Below are 19,742 nucleotides of genomic sequence, written 5' to 3'. Positions count from 1 at the left end.
AAAAGCAAAAAGTAAAGAGGGAAAACCAGAAAAGTGTTATTTCTCAGAATCCAGGAGATGAAAAAAATAGATGGTCATCAGTGTTAGATGATGCCAAAGGCTGAAAAGGGCTGAAAAAAGATAACTGGTTTTGATAGGCAATTTTTGACTATTGAACTGGCTTGGTAACTTCCCCACAAACGTATTCCTTCTCCCAAATTTAACTTTGCAAGAATGGTCCCCAGGCCCTGGAATACATTTCCCTCCACCTCATAGAATCACTAGCTACCTTCAAAGTACAGCCCAGGTGCCCCTACCTACATGGTGTTTATTCTTATTCCCTCTCCTATCTCCATCAAGTTAATAGCACTTTATCTCCTGAAATTACTTCTCTCTTGCCTTTCTTTTCTCCCCTCCCCCAGTAGAATGTAAGTTCCTTAATGTCAGGGACTCTTTGAGCTCTAGGCCCTCAGGTTGTGGGGGGGATCGAGAGTCTGACAGTACACCCCCCACCCCCACTGGAAGCAGAGAACTACCTTGGCAAAGAGCTCAAAAGTCAAGTAAATGGCTGGGGAAATGAGCAAACACCAGAAAAAGAATCAGACTATAGAATCTTACTTTGGTGACCAGGAAGACCAAAGTATACAAACAGAAGAAAACGAAGTCAAAGATCCTCCATCCAGAGCCTCCAAGAAAACGTGAATTGGTCTCAACCATGGAAGAGCTCAAAAAGGATTTTGAAAATCAAGTAAGAGAAGTAGAGCAAAAATTGGGAAGAGAAATGAGAGTGATGCAAGAAAATCATGAGTCAACAGCTTGCTAAAGGAGACCCCAAAAAATGCTGAAGAAAAGTACACTTTAAAAAATAGACTAATCCAAATGGCGAAAGAGATCCAAAAAGCCAAGAAGGAGAAGTATGCCCTGAAAAGCAGAATTAGCCAGATGGAAAAGGAGATCCAAAAGCTCCCTGAAGAAAATAATTCCTTTAAGATTAGAATGGAGCAGATGGAAGCTAATGACTTTATGAAAAATCAAGAATTTAAAAAACAAAACCAAAGGAATGAAAAAATAGCAGACAGTGTCAAATATCTCATTGGAAAAACAACTGACCTGGAAAATAGATCCAGGAGAGACAATTTACAAATTATGGGACTATCTGAAAGCCATGATCAAAAAAAAGAGCCTAGACATCATCTTTCATGAAATTATCTAGAAAAACTGCCCTGATATTCTGGAGCCAGAGGGTAAAATAAATACTGAAAGAATCCACTGATCACCTCCTGAAAGAGATCTGAAAAGAAAAACTCCTAGGAATACTGTAGACAAATTCCAGAGTTCCCAGGTCAAGGAGAAAATATTGCAAGCAGCCAGAAAGAAGCAATTCTAGTATTGTGGAAATACAATCAGGATAACACAAGATCTAGCAGCTTCTACATTAAGGGATCAAAGGGCTTGGAATACGATATTCCAGAAGTCAAAGGAACTAGGATTAAAACCAAAAATCACCTACCCAGCAAAACTTGAGTGTAATACTCAGGGGAAAAAAAATGGTCATTCAATGAAATAGAGAACTTTAAAAATTATTATTGAACGTGAAGGAGAGTAAATTTTTAGTTTGCTATGTAAAATATATCTACCCATATTTGAAGCAGCTGATGATCCAGTGAATAGAGCCTGAAACTAGGAAGTCTTGAGTTCATCTCTGGCCTCCAACACTTATTACCTACTAGCTTTGTGACCCTGAATGAGTCACTTGATCTCTGTTTGCCTCAGTTTTCTTATCTGTAAAATAGGGATAATAACAGCTCCTACCTCACAGTTGTGTGGATCAAATGAGATAATATTTATACAAAGTGCTTAGCAGGGTACCTGTCACACAGCAGGCACTTAGTAAATGTTTTTTTCCCTTCCCTTGCCTACATTTTATTGCTTATACTTCCATTTCGCAGATATCAACACCTATACTAATTTTGGGTTTTTTCTTCTCTTTCATTGCAAGCTGGCTACTCATTTTCCATCAGAAGAAATTCTTTTGGTAACAGCTTCTCCTGTCATTAAAGCAGTTACAAATTTTAAGCAGGTGAGTACCTGTTATGGCTTTTCTTAGTATTACTCAAATGAAAACGTGCCAACTTAACAGTTAAGATAGTTTTAATAGTACTAATTTTTACGAATTTTCTTTTCATGTTAACTTCCTGTGCTGAGCTTGCTATTTAGAATTTAAAATTTTGAATACCCCAGACAGCCAAAATAATGACTTTTTTTTCACTTCTTTTTTCCCCTACTTAAGCTATTCACATTAATGCTTTTCTCAGGAAGATTTCTTAGTTCATTTGAATGAAGAGTGTATAAATGTGAATATATGAATTATCTCAAGTTTTTCAAGTTAAAGGAAGAAAAATTTTATCAAACCAACTTTATCCTTTCACACATTGTTTCAGCACTTTAGTAAGCATTTAAGACCACTTTTAGTGTAATAATGAAAATTCTTTATAAATCTAATCATAGTATATAATTCTTGATCTGTATCTTTCTACAGAAGACATAGATAATCAATACACACTTTCCAGTGGTCACTTAGAGGTGTATACTGTATTGCTTTTACTTCACTGCATAAGAGCCACATATGAATGTCCTGGATCTCCAAAGACACTGTAACAGTTAACTTTTCCATATTTATCACCTTTTATTATCTTTGTATGTACGTTTTAGTTACTTTTCTGTGTGCATGTAGGGTCTTGTCCTTCCATCTCTTTCAGTAAAATGTCATTTTTGTGAAGGAAGGAACTATTTCATTTTTGTCTTTGTATCCTCTGCTTCTTACATCTACCTTTCCTCTTCTATCTGTGGAGTAGGGTGCACAGGGCATGTCCTGGCCAGAATTGATTATCCAAATAATTGGGGTAGTGTATAACAGTGTAATTTTAGTAGCTAAGACAACTACTAAAATCGTCATCCATCATCGAATGGAATCAGCTTTAGGTTCAAGTGCCACTTCTCTCCTCAGATTTTTCTAGAGTATTTTTTTCCTGTCTCTCTCCTTTACCCCTATCACTCTACGTTACATTCAGTTACATGTTCTTTCCCCAGGAGATTAATTTCTTGGATGAGAGGAACCGTTGTCATTTTTTATCCTTTGTGTCATAGTCTTCTAATCACTGTCTTATACAAGAGTAGTTACTTTACAAATGTTTGAATTGAAAATTATTTGTCAAATATTCACTTAATTATTATCATACAGGTTTCTAAAACATTGGAAGAATTTGATGTTGAAGAACAACCAAGTACTATTTTAGAAAAACGCTTCCCCAACATTAAGGTTTTAAATTCTGGAGTAAAGCAGCTCAAGACAACAGAGCATGTAAGATAATTTTTCTAAGGTATTAATATAGAAAGTTTTGTTTTCATTCTACGTATTATATTTCTACTTTTCAGTCCTTTTTGATCTTCTGTTTTTCTCAGTGGGGAAAAAAACCTAAAGTATATGAATGTAATGAAGTATAATTATGTAATAAGAAATCACAAATAGGAATTCTGAGAAAAATAGGAAGATTTTTGTGAACTGTTGCCAAATGAAGTAAGCAGAACCACAAGTAAAATGTGTATAGTCACAATAGTCTTGTAAATGAAATATTATTAAACATTAATAATATTAATTATTATTTATTAATAATATTTAATTTAATAAATTTAATTTATTCATTTAATTAATTTAAATTAATGGATGATTTAATGAATAATAATTTAATAAATATTAAATAATCAGATATTAAATATCTGAGTAACCAAAAAAACAATGAAAGTCTTGGAGAACAGATTTTGAAATTTACTTCTTTCTTCCTCATACCTTAGAACTCAGGGTCTAATAGAAAATGATATTGTGTAGTTGTAAGATGTTGTAATTGAATTGAGTTTTTGTTTAATTACTTTCTTTTGTCAGAAGAAAGGATGGTTTAATCTGGAGATATAGTGGAAAATGATTATACAGTAAAGAAAAAAATATTAAAAATCTGAGCTAACTAAAAATAATAAAATACCTAACAGAAGACTTTTTTCAGAAATCCCTTGATTTTTAATCCAAAGTGAAACATAGAACAGGTAACCTATGCTTTCCAAAGCTGTTTGCCATCATCAGGGAGGATATTCAGTAGGAAAACCAATGGAATAGGGATTCCCTATTGTTATTGAAGTTTTTCAGGTATTTCTCCTTGGACATGCCGATGTTCAGGTTTAAGCCCCTCAGTCTCCTAAATGAGATCTGAATTTATTCAAGAGGTCAGTCTAAATATCCATAGAAGAAAAACTAAGACGAAGAATATTGTCATTGTCTAAACTGTGATAAACAGTTGAAAGGACAACCTATAGACATGGATATATCTTGATCAAACACTACGAGGTGGAGAATGAACTGGGCCAGGACTGAACAAGATGAACAAAATAATCATTCGCCTTGGGAAATTGCACACTGCTATTAATGACCCTTAGCTCTTAACCATAGCAAGGCCAGGCTTTTTATGAGCAGCATTTTTCTCATGATGCTATATAATTACAAGTTATGGAATGCCAGTCTCTGAAGAATTAAAAATTGAGAATTACTGAAAAGGTGATAGAAAAGTAGACATGAGTTGATTCTGATATATTCTTAACAAAGAATTATGCTGGGGAAGTGGCATGAAGAGTGTCTGAGGATAGATATGACCAGAAAAGAAAGTAACTTTGTCAATGAAGGGAGAGTGAAGGACAGGCAGCCCACATGTGGCATTCATATCCACACATTATCATTAAATCTAGAAGAAGGTCATTAACACATTGTGTGCTCCTACATCTTTCCTTTTTCTTTCCCCCTCTCTTAAAGGAAGTGTTTTTTCCTTACATATCTGGACCCTTCTATTACTTCTTAGATCCTATCTAATAGATCACAAACCTCTTAACCCTCAACACTTTTCCTCTGGACTATTGCAGCAGTGTCCTCTTTGGTCTCCCTGCATTAAGTCTACTCTCTGATTCATCTTCTGCCCAGTTAACAAATTGGTATTTCTAGAATTCAGGTTTTACTGTGTCATCCTTCTGTCCAGTAAGGTTCAGTAGCTCTCCATTGTCTTTAGGTTAAAGTATAGACTCTTGGTTTCTAAAGTCCTTCACAATATGACTTCAGCCTGTCTTTCTGCTCTGATTAGACATTACTTACTCACTGCTATGCCAAACTAGCCTGCTCGCAGTTCTCCATACATCACAGTTAATCTCCCAATTCTGTGCCTTTGTATAAGCTGTCCCGCATGCCAGGATGCATCTCCATTTCCATCTCTTGGAACCCCTAGTTCCCTTTAAGATTTAGCTCAAGTGCCATCTCCTTCAGGAGATCTTTCCTGGTTCCTCTACTTGCCAATTGCCAAATTTCCCCTAATAACCATGGTATATTTTTGTATCTATACTATACTTATTTCTTTGTGAATATGTTGTATATTCATAGTAGATTATAAGCTTGATGATAAGATATGTCTCACTTTGTAACCCTAGATCCTAGAACATAGTAGTTGCATATTAAATGCTTATTGATTGATGGATGGGTTGCAGGCTCAATAGAGGAATCAGTACCCATGATGAGATGACAGTTCCTTTGAGGTCATCAGTCTTATACAGTTGGCACACCTTGGTCCTTTAGGTGTAATCTTTTTTTAAATTAACACTAAGCTATGAGGTCTTTTGGGAAACCAAAAGATAGAGGAGGACAAACATTCTTTTGAGCTAAGATAATTAGATTTTTAAAGAAAAGATAGATAATATATCTCATTGAATACAACTGTGCTATGAGGGAAAAAATAAACTTTAGCTTAAAATATAGAACTTGATGGTTGGGGAGGGTTGCTACTATTAAAAATAGTACCATCAAAATTGGTGTTGCCTTTCTAGTGGTGACAAATTTCAATAGTGGAATGCTAGGTAATATATATGTCATTGAATGTTTATATTTAGGGATGACTTCCAAAATACAATAATTAAAACTGGTGTCTATTATCTTTTTTAAATTGAAATTATAAATAAAATTATATTTTTTAAATTGTGGGGGTTATTTTGTACTGTAGCATTTAAATGACTCAGAATACATTATCATTTGAAAATATCAGGTTCACATTTGCATGTTCTTATTTATTTCAACATTCTTTAATGAATTAGAAAATGTCTTTTACTTTTGTGGGCATTCATATTCTAATATCAGTAGTTTAACAGAAGCAAATGAAAAGGTTTTTCCAGCACTTAAATGTGAATCATCATTTTGTAAACTCTCTTGTGGTATCAAACGTTTATTTTTCATCATCTAAAATTATCTGACTGTAATATTTTATGTTTAAAAAACAAGCAAAACTTTACATTTTATATCGTATTTGAAATTATTGTTCTCATGGCATTGTTAAATAGTTTTGTTTTAATTGAATTAGAAATAATGTCATAAATTTAGTGATATATTTATTTGTTATTATTTGAGTGCCACTTCTGACACATACTGGCTTTGTGACCCTGGTCAATTCACATAACCTCTCAGTGCTCTAGACTTCTTTCTGTTACTTGTGTTCATCATTCATTTTCAAAGAAGGCCATGACATCAGAGAAATGATAACATGAATTGTACTTGACTTTGTTTTGAGTGAGGGAGGGCTATGCAGGTCACCAGCCTCACTTCTCCTTCTGAGCCATCTGGATCCAGTGACCAGATATTCATCAGGATGACTGGAGACAGCTCAGGATGCAATAGGAGACCTTGGCCTTTTAGGCTAAGGCCTTTTCAGGTACTCACTTAAAGTAAGGTAATGCCCATTTAGTGAACAGGCCTCTTTAAAAAGTAATCAGAGGATGGCCTCTTTAAGTAGAAAAGAAAAAATAAATGAATAAATCAAGCTGGAAGGGGCAGGAGCCTCAGGGTTGTTGTTTAGAAGAGAAAAAGTTATTAATGATATTCACTCTAAGCTAGGAAGGCCCAAAAAACAGCCAGGGACCCATTGTTATTCAATCTGTGGGCTTCAGAGTGCACTGGGTCTAAGGTTTTAGGGAAGACAGGAAAGAAGGAAGGAAGGAAAATAAAGAAGAGATAGTTCATTTCAAGAACAAGAGATAAGTCATGCAAAGACAGAGATAAGGGCTCTGCAGTGTCATGTATAAGAAACTGAGAAAGCCAGATGGGGGACAAAAATTGCAGAATTGGTGTTGACCCCACTTGATGAAAGGAATTTCCTTATCCAGGAGTTTCCTATACCAGTAAAATCACAAGGCTAGTCTTTATGCTATTTTTTAAAAATATTTTGTTATTTCTCACATTTATCTGGTAACCTATATTCTTTTTATCCATTTCATTTCTCCCATAAATTTTATTTTGATACTGCTACCAATGACATGATAAAGCACAATACCCCTAATTCACATTTTGGTGAAATAATTCACATTTTGATGAAAATAACATCATAAAATAGCACCTTTAAGGTACTTCCTGTTGGTACTCTAGCTAAAACATGATTGAATTGGAAGGTTTTTTTTCTTTTGCTTTTAATGTGTCCTTTTGTCACTGTAAATATGGTAGTTTAATACTAGTCTGAGTTTAACAAGTTATTCCAAAATCTTATGGTATTCATAAAAGATTTTAATATCACCTTATATACCAGTTAATAAATAATGCCAGAATATTTATATATACTATCTGTGCTACAGAAAAGCATCAAGTGCCCAGTTAGAAGGAAACTATATTTTTGGGCTATTCTGAAATTGAATCTCTACTGTAAGATTCTGCTTTTTTGGCACCATCTGAATCCAAATCTTCCTCTGTCCCTTGCCACCAAATTTTTTTATCTCAAAGTAATCTGTTTTTCTTTATTTATAATTTCACAGTGCATTTTAACAGAAGATGGCAATCAGTATAAATATGAAAAACTCTGTCTGTGTGCTGGAGCTAAACCAAAGTTAATATTTGAAGGAAATCCATATGTATTAGGAATTCGTGATACAGACAGCGCTCAGGTAATGTTTTATGATTGTAGTATGTCACAGAACAATTTGGGTAAACATCATAGAAAGAAACAGGAAGCATGGTCATTTTCAAAATGCTTCTTTAGTAAATATTTCATTCATTATTAATAAAATTCATGTAAACTTTCCCAAAAAATATTTTAGATGCAATTAAATTAGGTACATTTTTTCTTACACCATCAAAGCTATGTATTTTCGTAATCAACAAATACTTGTTAAACACTTCAGTGCAGAAGAAGGAGACCAGTAGCAGAAGCAGAGAAGCTTCACTAATGTATTAACACTGTCTTCAAGAAAAAAATCTGAGGAGGCGCTGGACATAGGGAATACCAAAGAACATCACAAAAAATGAAATTAACTGAATGGAGAGTTACTTGTTTTTAAGTGGGAATTATGTCTAAATAAATTATCTGTGTACATACAGACTATCAGCTTGCTAAAAAGAAGGTCAGAATCAAAACTGAGTTAGAAAAAACTGAAAACAAGAAAACATGGCATGCATTTCTGACGGCTTCAGCCTGACCTATTAAAACAAGCCATTGCCCCCTCCCCATAGGAAATGAATAAAGTAACAAATGACTACACAAGCTATCTCCATTTGTTATGTAAATTTAAACAATGTAAAGCAGATGCTACAGTGAGGAAGCCAAGTATAGTTTATGTCAATTTCACTCAACAAAGATTTGTTCTCCTTGTCTAGCACAAAAACATAGTTAAGCATCTTAAAAGTATTTTAATATGAAGCTAGGACAGAATACATGAAAATTAGAAAAGATCTATCAGTATTTGTACCACAAATTCTTTTTACTATTAGTGATAGAGATACCACATCTGAAATCTTAATATGCTGTTGGTGACAATTGAGATACCACATTTGAATTCTTAATTTCATTGTGTCCAGTGTGCTAAATCCAAGCAATTAGAAGTGGCACTAAAGAAAACAGGCAAAAGAAACAGCTAGACCAGACCAAGTATTCACAGAGATTGTCTGTATTAGAGGAAACACAATTTTCAAACTTGAGGGATTCTCAAATTAGACAAAAATGGGTAGATATTGAAGAACTGAAAAAAAATTACAAACATTATTACTTCTGAATAAAAAGGCAGTTGAGAAAATATCAATAACTATTAGCCTATAAACTATAAAATCTTTATCTCTTAAGGTATAAGAAGGAAACAGTCATACTTTCTATGACTCAGTATTAAGTTGACCATATCTTTAGTCAAACGGTTAACTGAAACATCAAAGCAGAGGATACAAGAGCCTTTTGCAAATCATTTGTTGACCATAAAAAATTGCTGGATACACGGAAAAAATACTACCTTGTAGGCTCTCTTCCAGTACAGTGTGTCTTATGCATAAGATTATAAAAATTTCTATGATATGCAACAGTATAACTTTTTGGTCTTCTGTTATTAATATCAAGTGAGGCATAAGGCAGAGTCAAGCTGTATGATATAGTAGAAAAACCATTGGACTTGAGGTTCCTGGATTACAGTCCTGTGGTTCTGCTACCTGTTACCTTGTGACTTTGAGCAATTTGGTTAGCCTCTCAGGGACCCAGTTACTTTATCTGTAATATAAGGCAGTTAGACTAAATAACCTTCAATTCCCCTTCCAACTCCAAATCTCTGGTTCTGTGATGCATCCTCAACAAAGGTGTTTGTTACTGTCAAGGAGAACATATAACACAGATTACCAATAAAAAAAGTATTCCCATGAGATTGAAAAGTTTTCTTGGTGTTACTGTTTATAAATAGCATTGTCCTGAGTGCCTCAAACCTTGACAAATTCATCATTGCAAAGCCAAAATCCCACGGAAATAAATAGGCAGCAGCATAAAAGGCATGAAAAAACTACATGGATAGAAAATTATTCTGTCCAGTTATGTAGTGAGAATGAGAGATAATAGATAGTGAAACCTATATGCTGTAACCCACACAATTTGAGGAGATCTAGAGGAAGATCATTGACATGGTAAGTAGACTCCCTATAAAGGATTTAGAAGAGGACACAGATAAGAATGCTTTACCTACCTTTATTAATGAAAAATACTCACATATCTGTGATGTCATCAATTTGAATATTCTCTTCATTGGTGCAGATCCCTAACTTATGGATGCCTGCCTATCCTATATGAGTCTTGTCTTGGTCCTTCCATAAATTTGCTGCAGAATATGCAACTCGCTAGAGACTTTCCTCAATTTCTCTTGACATTATGATGATAACACATAGGTCATCATCTTTATATATATATTTTTAATCTTTAATACATTTGATTGATGTTTTCCCTGAGACTTCTCTTCTATAAACTGTATTCAGATTTTTTGACTTTTCCTCTGAAATGTATTGGATTTTTTCTTTATGTTTAATGTTTTGTGCTTTAATTTTGTGATTATAATTTTATCAAGGTAGCAGGTATGAAGCAGACATCTCTAGGAGATTATGAATTCGTTATTTTAGGTGAAAAATACAGAAATTCAGTTCTTCAAGATTCTTCATTTCAGTATGGATAAAAACTGTATTTCATTAAATTTTCTCCTCAGAAAATAAATCCTAATATATGATCATTTTTTTAACATCAGCAGTTCCGACCTAAATCATATGATTCATTTAATGTGTTTCTGTTGACCTTCAAAATTCTTAAAATATCTAAGAAGTCATCCCATTTCTTTAGGCAGAGTTGAAATGGCAGAGTTAAAATGATGTGGAGCTAACTTAAATGAGACATCATTTTGAGCTCTGTAATCATCTCTGAGAGTAACACTGAATTGCCCAAAGTACTGAATGAAACACAAACTGAATTCAGCTTCGGCTTTGCAATCTTAGTGTCATAAAGTAGTTAACAATTTCAGTGAACTTTCTGAAGTTGTCACAACCATTGTTTATGGTTTAGGTCACTCAGACAGTAATGTTAATTTGTTTTCTTACGTTTAGAATGGACATGTGGGGTGCAGATGCTTTAGTTCTAATTATGAAGCCAGGGAGGTGCCCTATCTGTCCTGTTGGGACTGAAAAATGTCAAAAAAAATTAGTTGGAACCACTAGTTCATTCTAAAACATAGTGATCTCTCCTAGTATATGACAAATCCATCATTCCTAAAATATTTAGTTGTTAAGTGACTCACTGGGATAGGCAGGAGAGTGCTGACTAGTATGAAAAAATGAGGGGTCAGTGTTATAACAGTGAACTATATTCAGCACTAATGTAGTAAGCCCCCTGCCTCTGTTGGAAAAAAACTGAGCAGATTAAAGCTTCAATCAGTCAGTATTGAGATAGGGCCCATGAGTGACCACTGTACTTCCAGATACTGAGAGAGGGGATAGAGTCTTTAAAAAAGAGAAAGTCTCTAAAATAAGTGTAGAAAATGTGGACTAGTTATGACTGCCATGAGGAAGAAGAAACTATGAGGTAATTATAGTGCACTAAAAAGGCATTGTAAATATGATAGAAGAAATCAAGGAATATCGTAAGATAATGATAGCTAACATTTATGTTGTGCTTTAAGGTTTACAAAATGCTTTTTATAAATTATTTGAGCCTCACAACAATCCTGTGAGAACTTGTGAGAACAACTTGAAGAAAGCTGAAGGAGAAGATGAACATGTGGCTTGAGGGCTTCACAAAATGGAGAGATGGGGTAGTACTGAGGTTCCTCTAAAAATTAAACAAAACATTTAGCTATAGAATTATCATATTCTATTGCTTCAAATATTGCCCAGTACTGCTATAAGATTTCTGATTGTTCTCTCTTCCATACAGGAATTTCAAAAACAACTCACTAAAGCTAAAAGAATAACAATCGTTGGGAATGGGGGCATTGCACTTGAGTTAGTGTAAGTATAATTTGTGCTTCTTAATAAATAGCTCTGGAATTTTAAGTGATTTTTAGTAAACCGGAAGATAAAAAGGCTGTTAGCTGGATAAAAATATTTGAAATCTTTTTTATTAATATTCAAAGATAGTATTTGACTTGCTCTTTCCAGATATTATGAGAACTAGAAAATAAGATCAATAATATTAGTGTCTTAATGCAATTCTTTCAGAAGTGTAGTATCTTCAGCAGCAAGGCCCTTCAAGTTTTATAAACATGGATTATTTTCAATTCAACATAGTTGTATATAGGGTTCAAAAAATATGGTCATTGGTCGATATCCTGATGGGTTAATAAATACATTGGTTCACTTTATCCTTGTACTTTGTTCTTGCAATGTAGGTTGGTAACTAAGAAGTAAGGGGAAGTGTTATAATATTTGCCTTAGATTTTTGTGCTGAGTTACTAGGTTATACCCAAAGGTACAAAAATACTGAACATTTACTCTCCTTCCCCTCTGACCAGGGAGTCTCCTCTCTAAAGGTAAGAGATATACCAGATAAAGCACCTTCAACATTTATAGCCCTGCATTGTTACTGTTACCCATCTTGTTCCACATTTATTGTCCTGCTCCACAAAAAGCAGATAATGGTTAAATCTTATTAAAGGTTAAGAAAAGGTGAAAAGTTTCCTAAACGTTCAGTAGTCTGACTTATCAAATCATTTATTAAGTGGCTGGTTGTATGTAGTGCTATTCTAAGAAACAGTAAAGTAGTACAGTTTGAAGTTTGCTGGATTTATCATCATAGGATGTGATTTCAAATCCTGCCTCTGCCACTTACTATCTGTGTACCTTGGGCAAATTATTTAATTTCCCTAGGCCTTGGTTTCCTCTAATGTAAAATGAAGGAGTTGGACTAATTAGTTTCTAAGGTTCTCTCTATCTAAATTCTACGATCCCGTGAGCTTATATAAAACCTACGTCCTCTGGGAACATACAGTGTAGGACTCGTGTCTTTATTTGGGACATAGAATAAACCATGACATGAAAAAAATTACATGGTGTATGTATAGCAAAACAGATCAATAATAAGTCTGAATTAGGGGTAAGTGATAAGAAAATACCTAGTTACATAGGTTAGGTGGAGATCAGGAAGAGTTCTGTGTCCAGTTAACTTTTCTTTAGCCAGTTCAAGAAGGAGCACCCCTGAGTGATCAGGTGTTGTTTCTTTTAATTTTCTGAGATTGAAATATACATATTCTTTATGTACTTTAGAAATTTTTCTATTTTAGTGTGTTTTAATTTTGATTGTATTTTTCATAGTATTTTCCATTTATTTAACACTATTTTTTTCTCTTTCACTGGAAAAATTTCCTCCCCTCATTTGTAACTAGTTCTATAATGCTTATTGCATCTTCTTTATTTTTGTTTAGTGATGGAACAGGAAAAAAAGAGGGAATGCATCTTTGGGTTCCAAGGGTTAATAGGGTCCTCTTCAAAATGGCATACTTTTTTATAATTTCACAAGTTTATAGTTACCCATTATCTCCATCTCTACCCACTATTTTGCTTTCTCTTTATCACTTTAGTATCATCTTAGAAACAAAAAAGTACTGTTTTCCCATTACTGTAGATTCCTCCTTTATGAAGTTTACATATGTTTCGACTGAGGACTGTTGAACCTAATTGAAAAATAATACATCATTTTCTTCCAAGCTCCTGGATCTTTTTCTATGATAAGACTTTGGTTTTGGTGGGGTTTGGGGGGAGTTTGTTTGAAATAAGATTCCTAGTTAGTATCAGAAATAAAGAAATCAGCTTTCCCTTACGCCTCCCTATATAAAATGAGTTGTGATGAATATTACTTAATGTTATTCATTAACTAGTTTCATAAAAATAGGACATTATGGTTTGTTCCATGGAAAGAGTATTTAAATGAGAGGTGCTTCTTAGATGGTCAGCATTCGTACTACAAAAGCTCAACATAAATCTTTCTGGAATTGACCAACGTAAGTACCTGAACTGGTCGCATGAAGGGAGACAGGTGCTAAGACCAGTGCTGCTGTGCCTTTGTGGAAAATCCAAAAGTGCTGAGAACCTTTCCTATTTAAAATTAAGGGAAGAGCAGCATGACTTACATGGAAATGTGTTTTGCATGACTGCACATGTGTAACTATGTCAAACTGTTTTCCTTTTCAATAGAAGGCAAAAGGGGAGAGAATTTGGAACTCAAAAGTTGAAAAAAAGATTGTGAAAATTGTTTTTACGTATAATTGGGGGGGGAGGATGAAATATTAAATCCATGACTGGAATGCAAGGAAAAAAAAACCTAAAGGAAGAAACAGCATTATTCTTGGTGGAGAATTTTGGTTGTGGGTTCATCTCCTACTTTGACTTGTCAAGAAAGTAAACTTCCCAGGGCGAGAGGCATCAGTGGAGCCTTTGGAAGTCCTACAACTTGATGGAGTTTTGCAAGCATGTCTTTAGAATGCCTAATCTCTCTCCCAATCTCTCTCCCAGAGGAACTCTACTGTTTCTGACTGTCTTTTCAAAAAAAAATGGCCATGTAATAGAGGAGGACTTCAGAATATATTTGGATATAATGTTACCACAGTATCCTTGCCAAGACATTAGTTTGAGAACCTGTTAGATGAGGAAAGCTTGAATGTTTACCAGGTTACTTCTCCACTGGTTCACCATTTGAAGGATGTATATTTATTCATGTGTGTTCTTAATGCACTCTCGACCTCTCTGCATCCTTGGTAGGTGATCTTTTGAGTTACTATAGCTGAATATTTCATCAACCTGTGGCCAACTTGGTGATGAACTTGGTCCTAAAATTGCAATATAATCTGTCATTGGGTCTGTGCTTTCAAGCCTTCAGGGCTTGATGTAAGACCTTTAAGAGCTTGTACTCCATTGTCATAGCCTTTAAGAATCCAGGCTTGCCTCCCCTCCTAGTGAGGCATCAATAGAACTTTAGTGGAGGTTGCTAGAAAAATCATTTATTTTACAATATTAACCTGTATACTTACCAGATTTTTAAAAATAGAACAAAACATCATCACTGTGGGCCCTACACAGGAATGGGGTTAATGGATTTAGAGAGAAAATGGAATTTAGAGATTTAGTTCAATCTTTTTTTCAAATAAGAAAACTGAGACCAAGAGAGATGAAGCAGATTACCCAGAGTTACATTAGGTAGTGAGCAACAGAACAGAGATTCAAACCCAGGTCTTCTAACTCTAAATTAGTGACTTTTTGTTTTACCCCAAAGTATCTCTGGGAAATAGAGCCTTCTATGCAGCAGCTTTCCCAGTATTCATTATAAATTGGTCACTTGTGGCTTCTTTTCATCTATTGGATAAGTTCCTTTTATAAATAAGCCTTTTATTCTAACAATCTGCTGCACTCTACACATTTTTTTTCCAACTTGACTCAGGATGTTTTTTGTCCAGTAGTCAATTAGTTGTTGTTTGTAAATTTAAATATTCTTATTGGCAAATCATTTGTAATTATACTGATGAAGTCTGATATCTTCTTCAGGTATGAAATTGAAGGCTGTGAAGTGATTTGGGCTATTAAAGACAAAGCAATTGGGAATGCTTTCTTTGATGCTGGAGCAGCAGAATTTCTGATCTCAGAACTCACTTCTAAAAAATCTGAAGCTAAAATTGCATGTAAAAGAACCAGATATACAATAGAAGGTAAATTTTTTAAGTTATTTCCCTTTCCTTTTTATCTAGAACAATTAGTTACTTTAAGTCCGAGAATTTTTAATAATGTTAAGAGGGTCTGAAAGTGGCAGTGACAAACAAGAAATGTATCTTCTCCTACCCCAGGTTTTTGGGGGCATTAGAGAAGGTATAACTAGCATATAAAGCCACAAACTGTATTTGCTGCCAAAGCAGATGCGGTCAGAGGCACACTTATAGGAGTTGCCCTTGGAAAGAAAAAGATTCTCTTCATTTGAGGATGGAACAAAAGGTGAGAGAGTGAGAAGAGAGGTTGATGTTGAAGGGTTTAGAGGCATATGAGAGAGCAGAAGAGGAAGCTTATGCTTGGGTGACCTCTTTTCTGCTTAAAATAGGTTCTGGGGCCCTTCTTGAGAGAAACAGGCATGAGTATAGTGGGAGGGATGAAGGGATGCAGGAAATTTCAGAGAAGATAAGGTTTAAAACAGGTACTTTAGGAACTTTGATAAGGAGTTGATTAGAGAAGAATAAGTGGATTGAGTCACGGTAGTAATGGCCCAGGTGAGATTAGTTTACAAATTTGTCACAGACAAAATTCATGGTTGTGTGACTTCTTTGGGTGTATTCAGTAGCACACAAATATAAAGGAAGAAAGTGCATAGGTACATGCCATGAACATTGAGGAAGTTGATGAACTGCAAGGCATTTACAATTTGGAGTTTAGAAAGAAACTCAATCCGTACTACCTAAACCTGAGTTTCAGAACACATCCAGGGGTTCTTTGACTTCCATATGGTTTTTCTTTTTGACTCTGACTTCTTTGTTTTCAGAAAATGAAAAGGAAGCAATTGCTGTAGTTAATCCTGGTAATCTTGGCAGTGCCTTGGGACCTGATTGGCATGAAGGTTTAAATCTTAAAGGAACAAAAGAGGTATGTGTTTCTATACCTAGTTAATTTCTATAAATGCAAATTTTGTACATCTCCCTGAATTGACAAAAACATGAAATATTTTTAAAAGTTGTACACAAGACAGTTTCTATATCATTTTCTAGTTATACCATCTAGGAAAGCATTAGATTTATCCCTCTTGTCATAGCTGCATATCTAAATCAATAGTTATTAAACTTCTTTTGAAAGTAGTACAGGGGAAGGAAAGCAGAAAAAAGAACAAAGTAAAAAGTACATAGCAGAGAACAAAGGAAAATTTATAAGGAAGCAAAGAAAAGTTGGACATCTCTTAACACAATATGTAGTATTTATTACATAGGCTTTCTCGAAATGGAAACTTATTGCTGTATATTTTGAATCAATGCTTTTTTTCTTTTCTTATTTTGTATTTAAGTTTGTTTCTTTTTTCTTTCCTTATTTTGCATTTAATTTATAAAATAAATTTGCAAAAAATAGTCCCAGGGTATGTCAAATTCCCATCAGTAGCCTGTTCAAGTCTCTAGTAATATGTTCCTTATACAAATTAAATGCCCTAGTGTATTATTTTAAACCCTTTTCTTATAGAGATAAATAAAATAAATAGATCCAGAAGGTAAATAAAATATGCTCAGTGTCCTTAATATTATTTCATGAACTTAAAGATGACTAAAATGTTTAATAAATAATTTGTTTAATTAAACTGATTTTTTTAAACTTAACCAAACCCCTCCCCCGCCCAAAATAACCAATAACAAATCCATTCATTGAGTGTTTCCTGAGTTGTACAGCACTGTGCTGTGAGCCAGAAGAGATACAAAGTTTTACCTCAACATAGTTCCTGGCTTCAGAAAGCTCATAGTGTAGTAAAGAGACAAAACACAAACGCAGAGAACTCTAACACGCTATATTACATGACAGCATGTTGTTTTATAATTCTGTAATGTACTATGTGTAGTCTGAGCAGGAGGCTTATTATCACAGCTGGTGATGAGGAAAGCCTTCATGGAGGAGGTTATGTTTGAGTTAACCTCTATAGGGGGGTGAGAAGGTGAGAAGGGGGAATTTAAGCAGGCAAATAAGAAGAACATGTCAGATATATGTAAACAGCACTGAGTTCTGGCAGGAGAGAGTGACTATGAGGCAGAGAAAGTCCAGTTTGACTGTAGTGTTGAGTTGATAGTGGTAAATAACAGGAGCTAAGGCAGGACAGACAGGATTGTGTGAGAAAGTGGAAATCTCTGAATATCAGGCTAAGGAGTGAGGAGTGACACAACTAGATCCAGGTATAAGAACTGTAATCCTGATGGAATAGCAAGGATGGTTTGGCGTAGGAAGAGATGGAGGAAAAAAGAGACCTGTAAAGAAGCTGTTGCTTGTCATCCAGGCAGCAGTGATGAGAGCCTGTAGGGTAGTGGTAATGAGATAGAGATCAGAGGCCAGGGGCCAGGAGAAGACCCTGCTGTGCTACCCTGGGACAAGCCATCTCACCTGCACTGTCCTAGTAAAGCACTACACCGCCTTTGACAGGATACAAGCTCCTTTAGGGCTAGAGTCATTGCATATTTGTCTGTTATCCTTGGTGCCTGGTATGTGGTAGGCATTTAATAAATGGTTATTGAGTTTTTAATGTTTTTATTTGTTACCTAAGTGGTAACAGAAGCTATGTGAGTGAATATTATAGAGAGAGGAAAAGAGGCCTAAAGATGAAACCTTGGAGAATCTCTGTAATTAAGGGATCAGAAACATTAGTTTCACAGTCAGAAAGCCTGGGTTAGGTTAGATGTTCCCTCCAGCTGTTAGTGTTCTCCTCTGTCCTCTCCCCCAACCCCAAATTACTTTGTATTTATTTATTTACGTACATGTTTTTTCTGCTCAGTAGAATGGAATCTCTTTTACGGTAGAGATTATTTTCATTTTTCTTTTTGTGAGACATAACAAATTCAGCAGACATGTATGAGTTGCTTCAGATTGAAGATCTCATTACATTATCTTTCCCTTCCTTCAGACTTCCCTATGGTACTATAGTCTCTCTAATCATTTAGACTCACAACTTTGGTGTCACGCACTCAAAAGAGTCCATATTTCTTGTCACTTTGGAAGAAAGTTGCCAGCCCTTGACCCTTTGTTGTTTAACTTTTTTATGACTAATAACAATAAACTGACATTTATGTAGCACTTTAAAATATGCAAAAATATTTTACATACATCCCATGTGATCTATAGAAGTCCTGTGTAGACTTATTACCAGCATTATACCACAAGCATTATTATCCCCATTTTACAGACAGAGAAACCAAGGTTTAATTTACTTGAGAAAAGCCCTAAATTGCATGCTTATCCAGAGCTATTAGGGATAGCTAACATTGAGTAACAGAGTCAAGATCCAAAAAAGATCTTGGCTGGAAAAAACACTGAACCATAGCTAATTAGATATCTTAATTGGAATAATTGTTAAGTCCTACAATTGTGGGTTGGGTCAAAATGGCAGAGGTATGGCTAAAAAGCAGTACAGTCTCATAGACTGTGGGGTACAGTAGCCCAAAAAAAAAAACCTATTAAGATCCTAGGCTTAGATACAGATGTCTGTGTCTAAGAAGATACTATCTGTGCTGCACCTGGGCAGATCACAATTAAGAATATTGTGTTTAGTTCAGGGCACCATATTTCAAAGGGTAGGTAAGTGGCAGAGTGGATAGAGTGCTGGGCAAGTCACTTCAGTTCTTCATCTGTAACATAAGCTGGAGAAGAAAATGGCAAACTGCTTCAGTGTCTACCAAGAAAACCCCTAATGGGGTCATGGAAAATTGGACATGATTGAAACAACTCAACAACAGTAACCATACTTTAAGAAGGACATTATTAAGCTGAAGAGGGCAATTAGAAAGATGAAGAAACTAGATACAATGAATGTGAATTATGTTGGGGTAGGAGGCAACATGAAGAGTTGTAAGATTGTGCTACAAAATACTTTTCACACAAATCAAGTCAGATCTAAGTAAGTGGAAAAACATCAGTTGCTCATGGGTAGGCCAAGCCAATATAATAAAAATGACAATTCCACCTAAGTTAATTTACTTATTCAGTGCCATACCAATCAAACTATCAGATAATTATTTTCTAGGACTAGAAAGAATAACATCGAATTCATCTGAAAGAACAAAAGGTCCAGAATATCAAGGGAACTAATGAAAAGAAATGCTAGGTAAGGTAGCCTACCTCTACCAGATCTCAAATTGTATTATAAAGCAACAGTTATCAAAACCACTTGTTACTGGCTAAGAAACAGAAGGGTAGACCAGTGGAATAGGTT

The 19,742-nt window shown here is 34.8% G+C and overlaps 1 protein-coding gene across 2 annotated transcripts in view; it reads left to right on the top strand.

Annotated features, from left to right (window-relative positions):
* The window catches only part of PYROXD1 (pyridine nucleotide-disulphide oxidoreductase domain 1), a 34,673-nt gene that overhangs the window by 3,258 nt on the left and 11,673 nt on the right, over nt 1-19,742 (top strand). For both annotated transcript variants that reach the window (XM_072653547.1, XM_072653548.1), the window contains exons 2-7: nt 1,979-2,059; nt 3,221-3,340; nt 7,855-7,983; nt 11,757-11,830; nt 15,356-15,516; nt 16,335-16,435. In XM_072653547.1, the coding sequence (XP_072509648.1) occupies nt 1,979-2,059; nt 3,221-3,340; nt 7,855-7,983; nt 11,757-11,830; nt 15,356-15,516; nt 16,335-16,435 (666 nt within the window). The remainder of the gene's footprint in view (nt 1-1,978; nt 2,060-3,220; nt 3,341-7,854; nt 7,984-11,756; nt 11,831-15,355; nt 15,517-16,334; nt 16,436-19,742) is intronic.

This window comes from Notamacropus eugenii, chromosome 3 (assembly GCF_028372415.1).
Source record: "Notamacropus eugenii isolate mMacEug1 chromosome 3, mMacEug1.pri_v2, whole genome shotgun sequence".
NCBI classification, from domain to species: domain Eukaryota; kingdom Metazoa; phylum Chordata; class Mammalia; order Diprotodontia; family Macropodidae; genus Notamacropus; species Notamacropus eugenii.
This window is presented reverse-complemented; position numbering and strand designations above follow the sequence as displayed.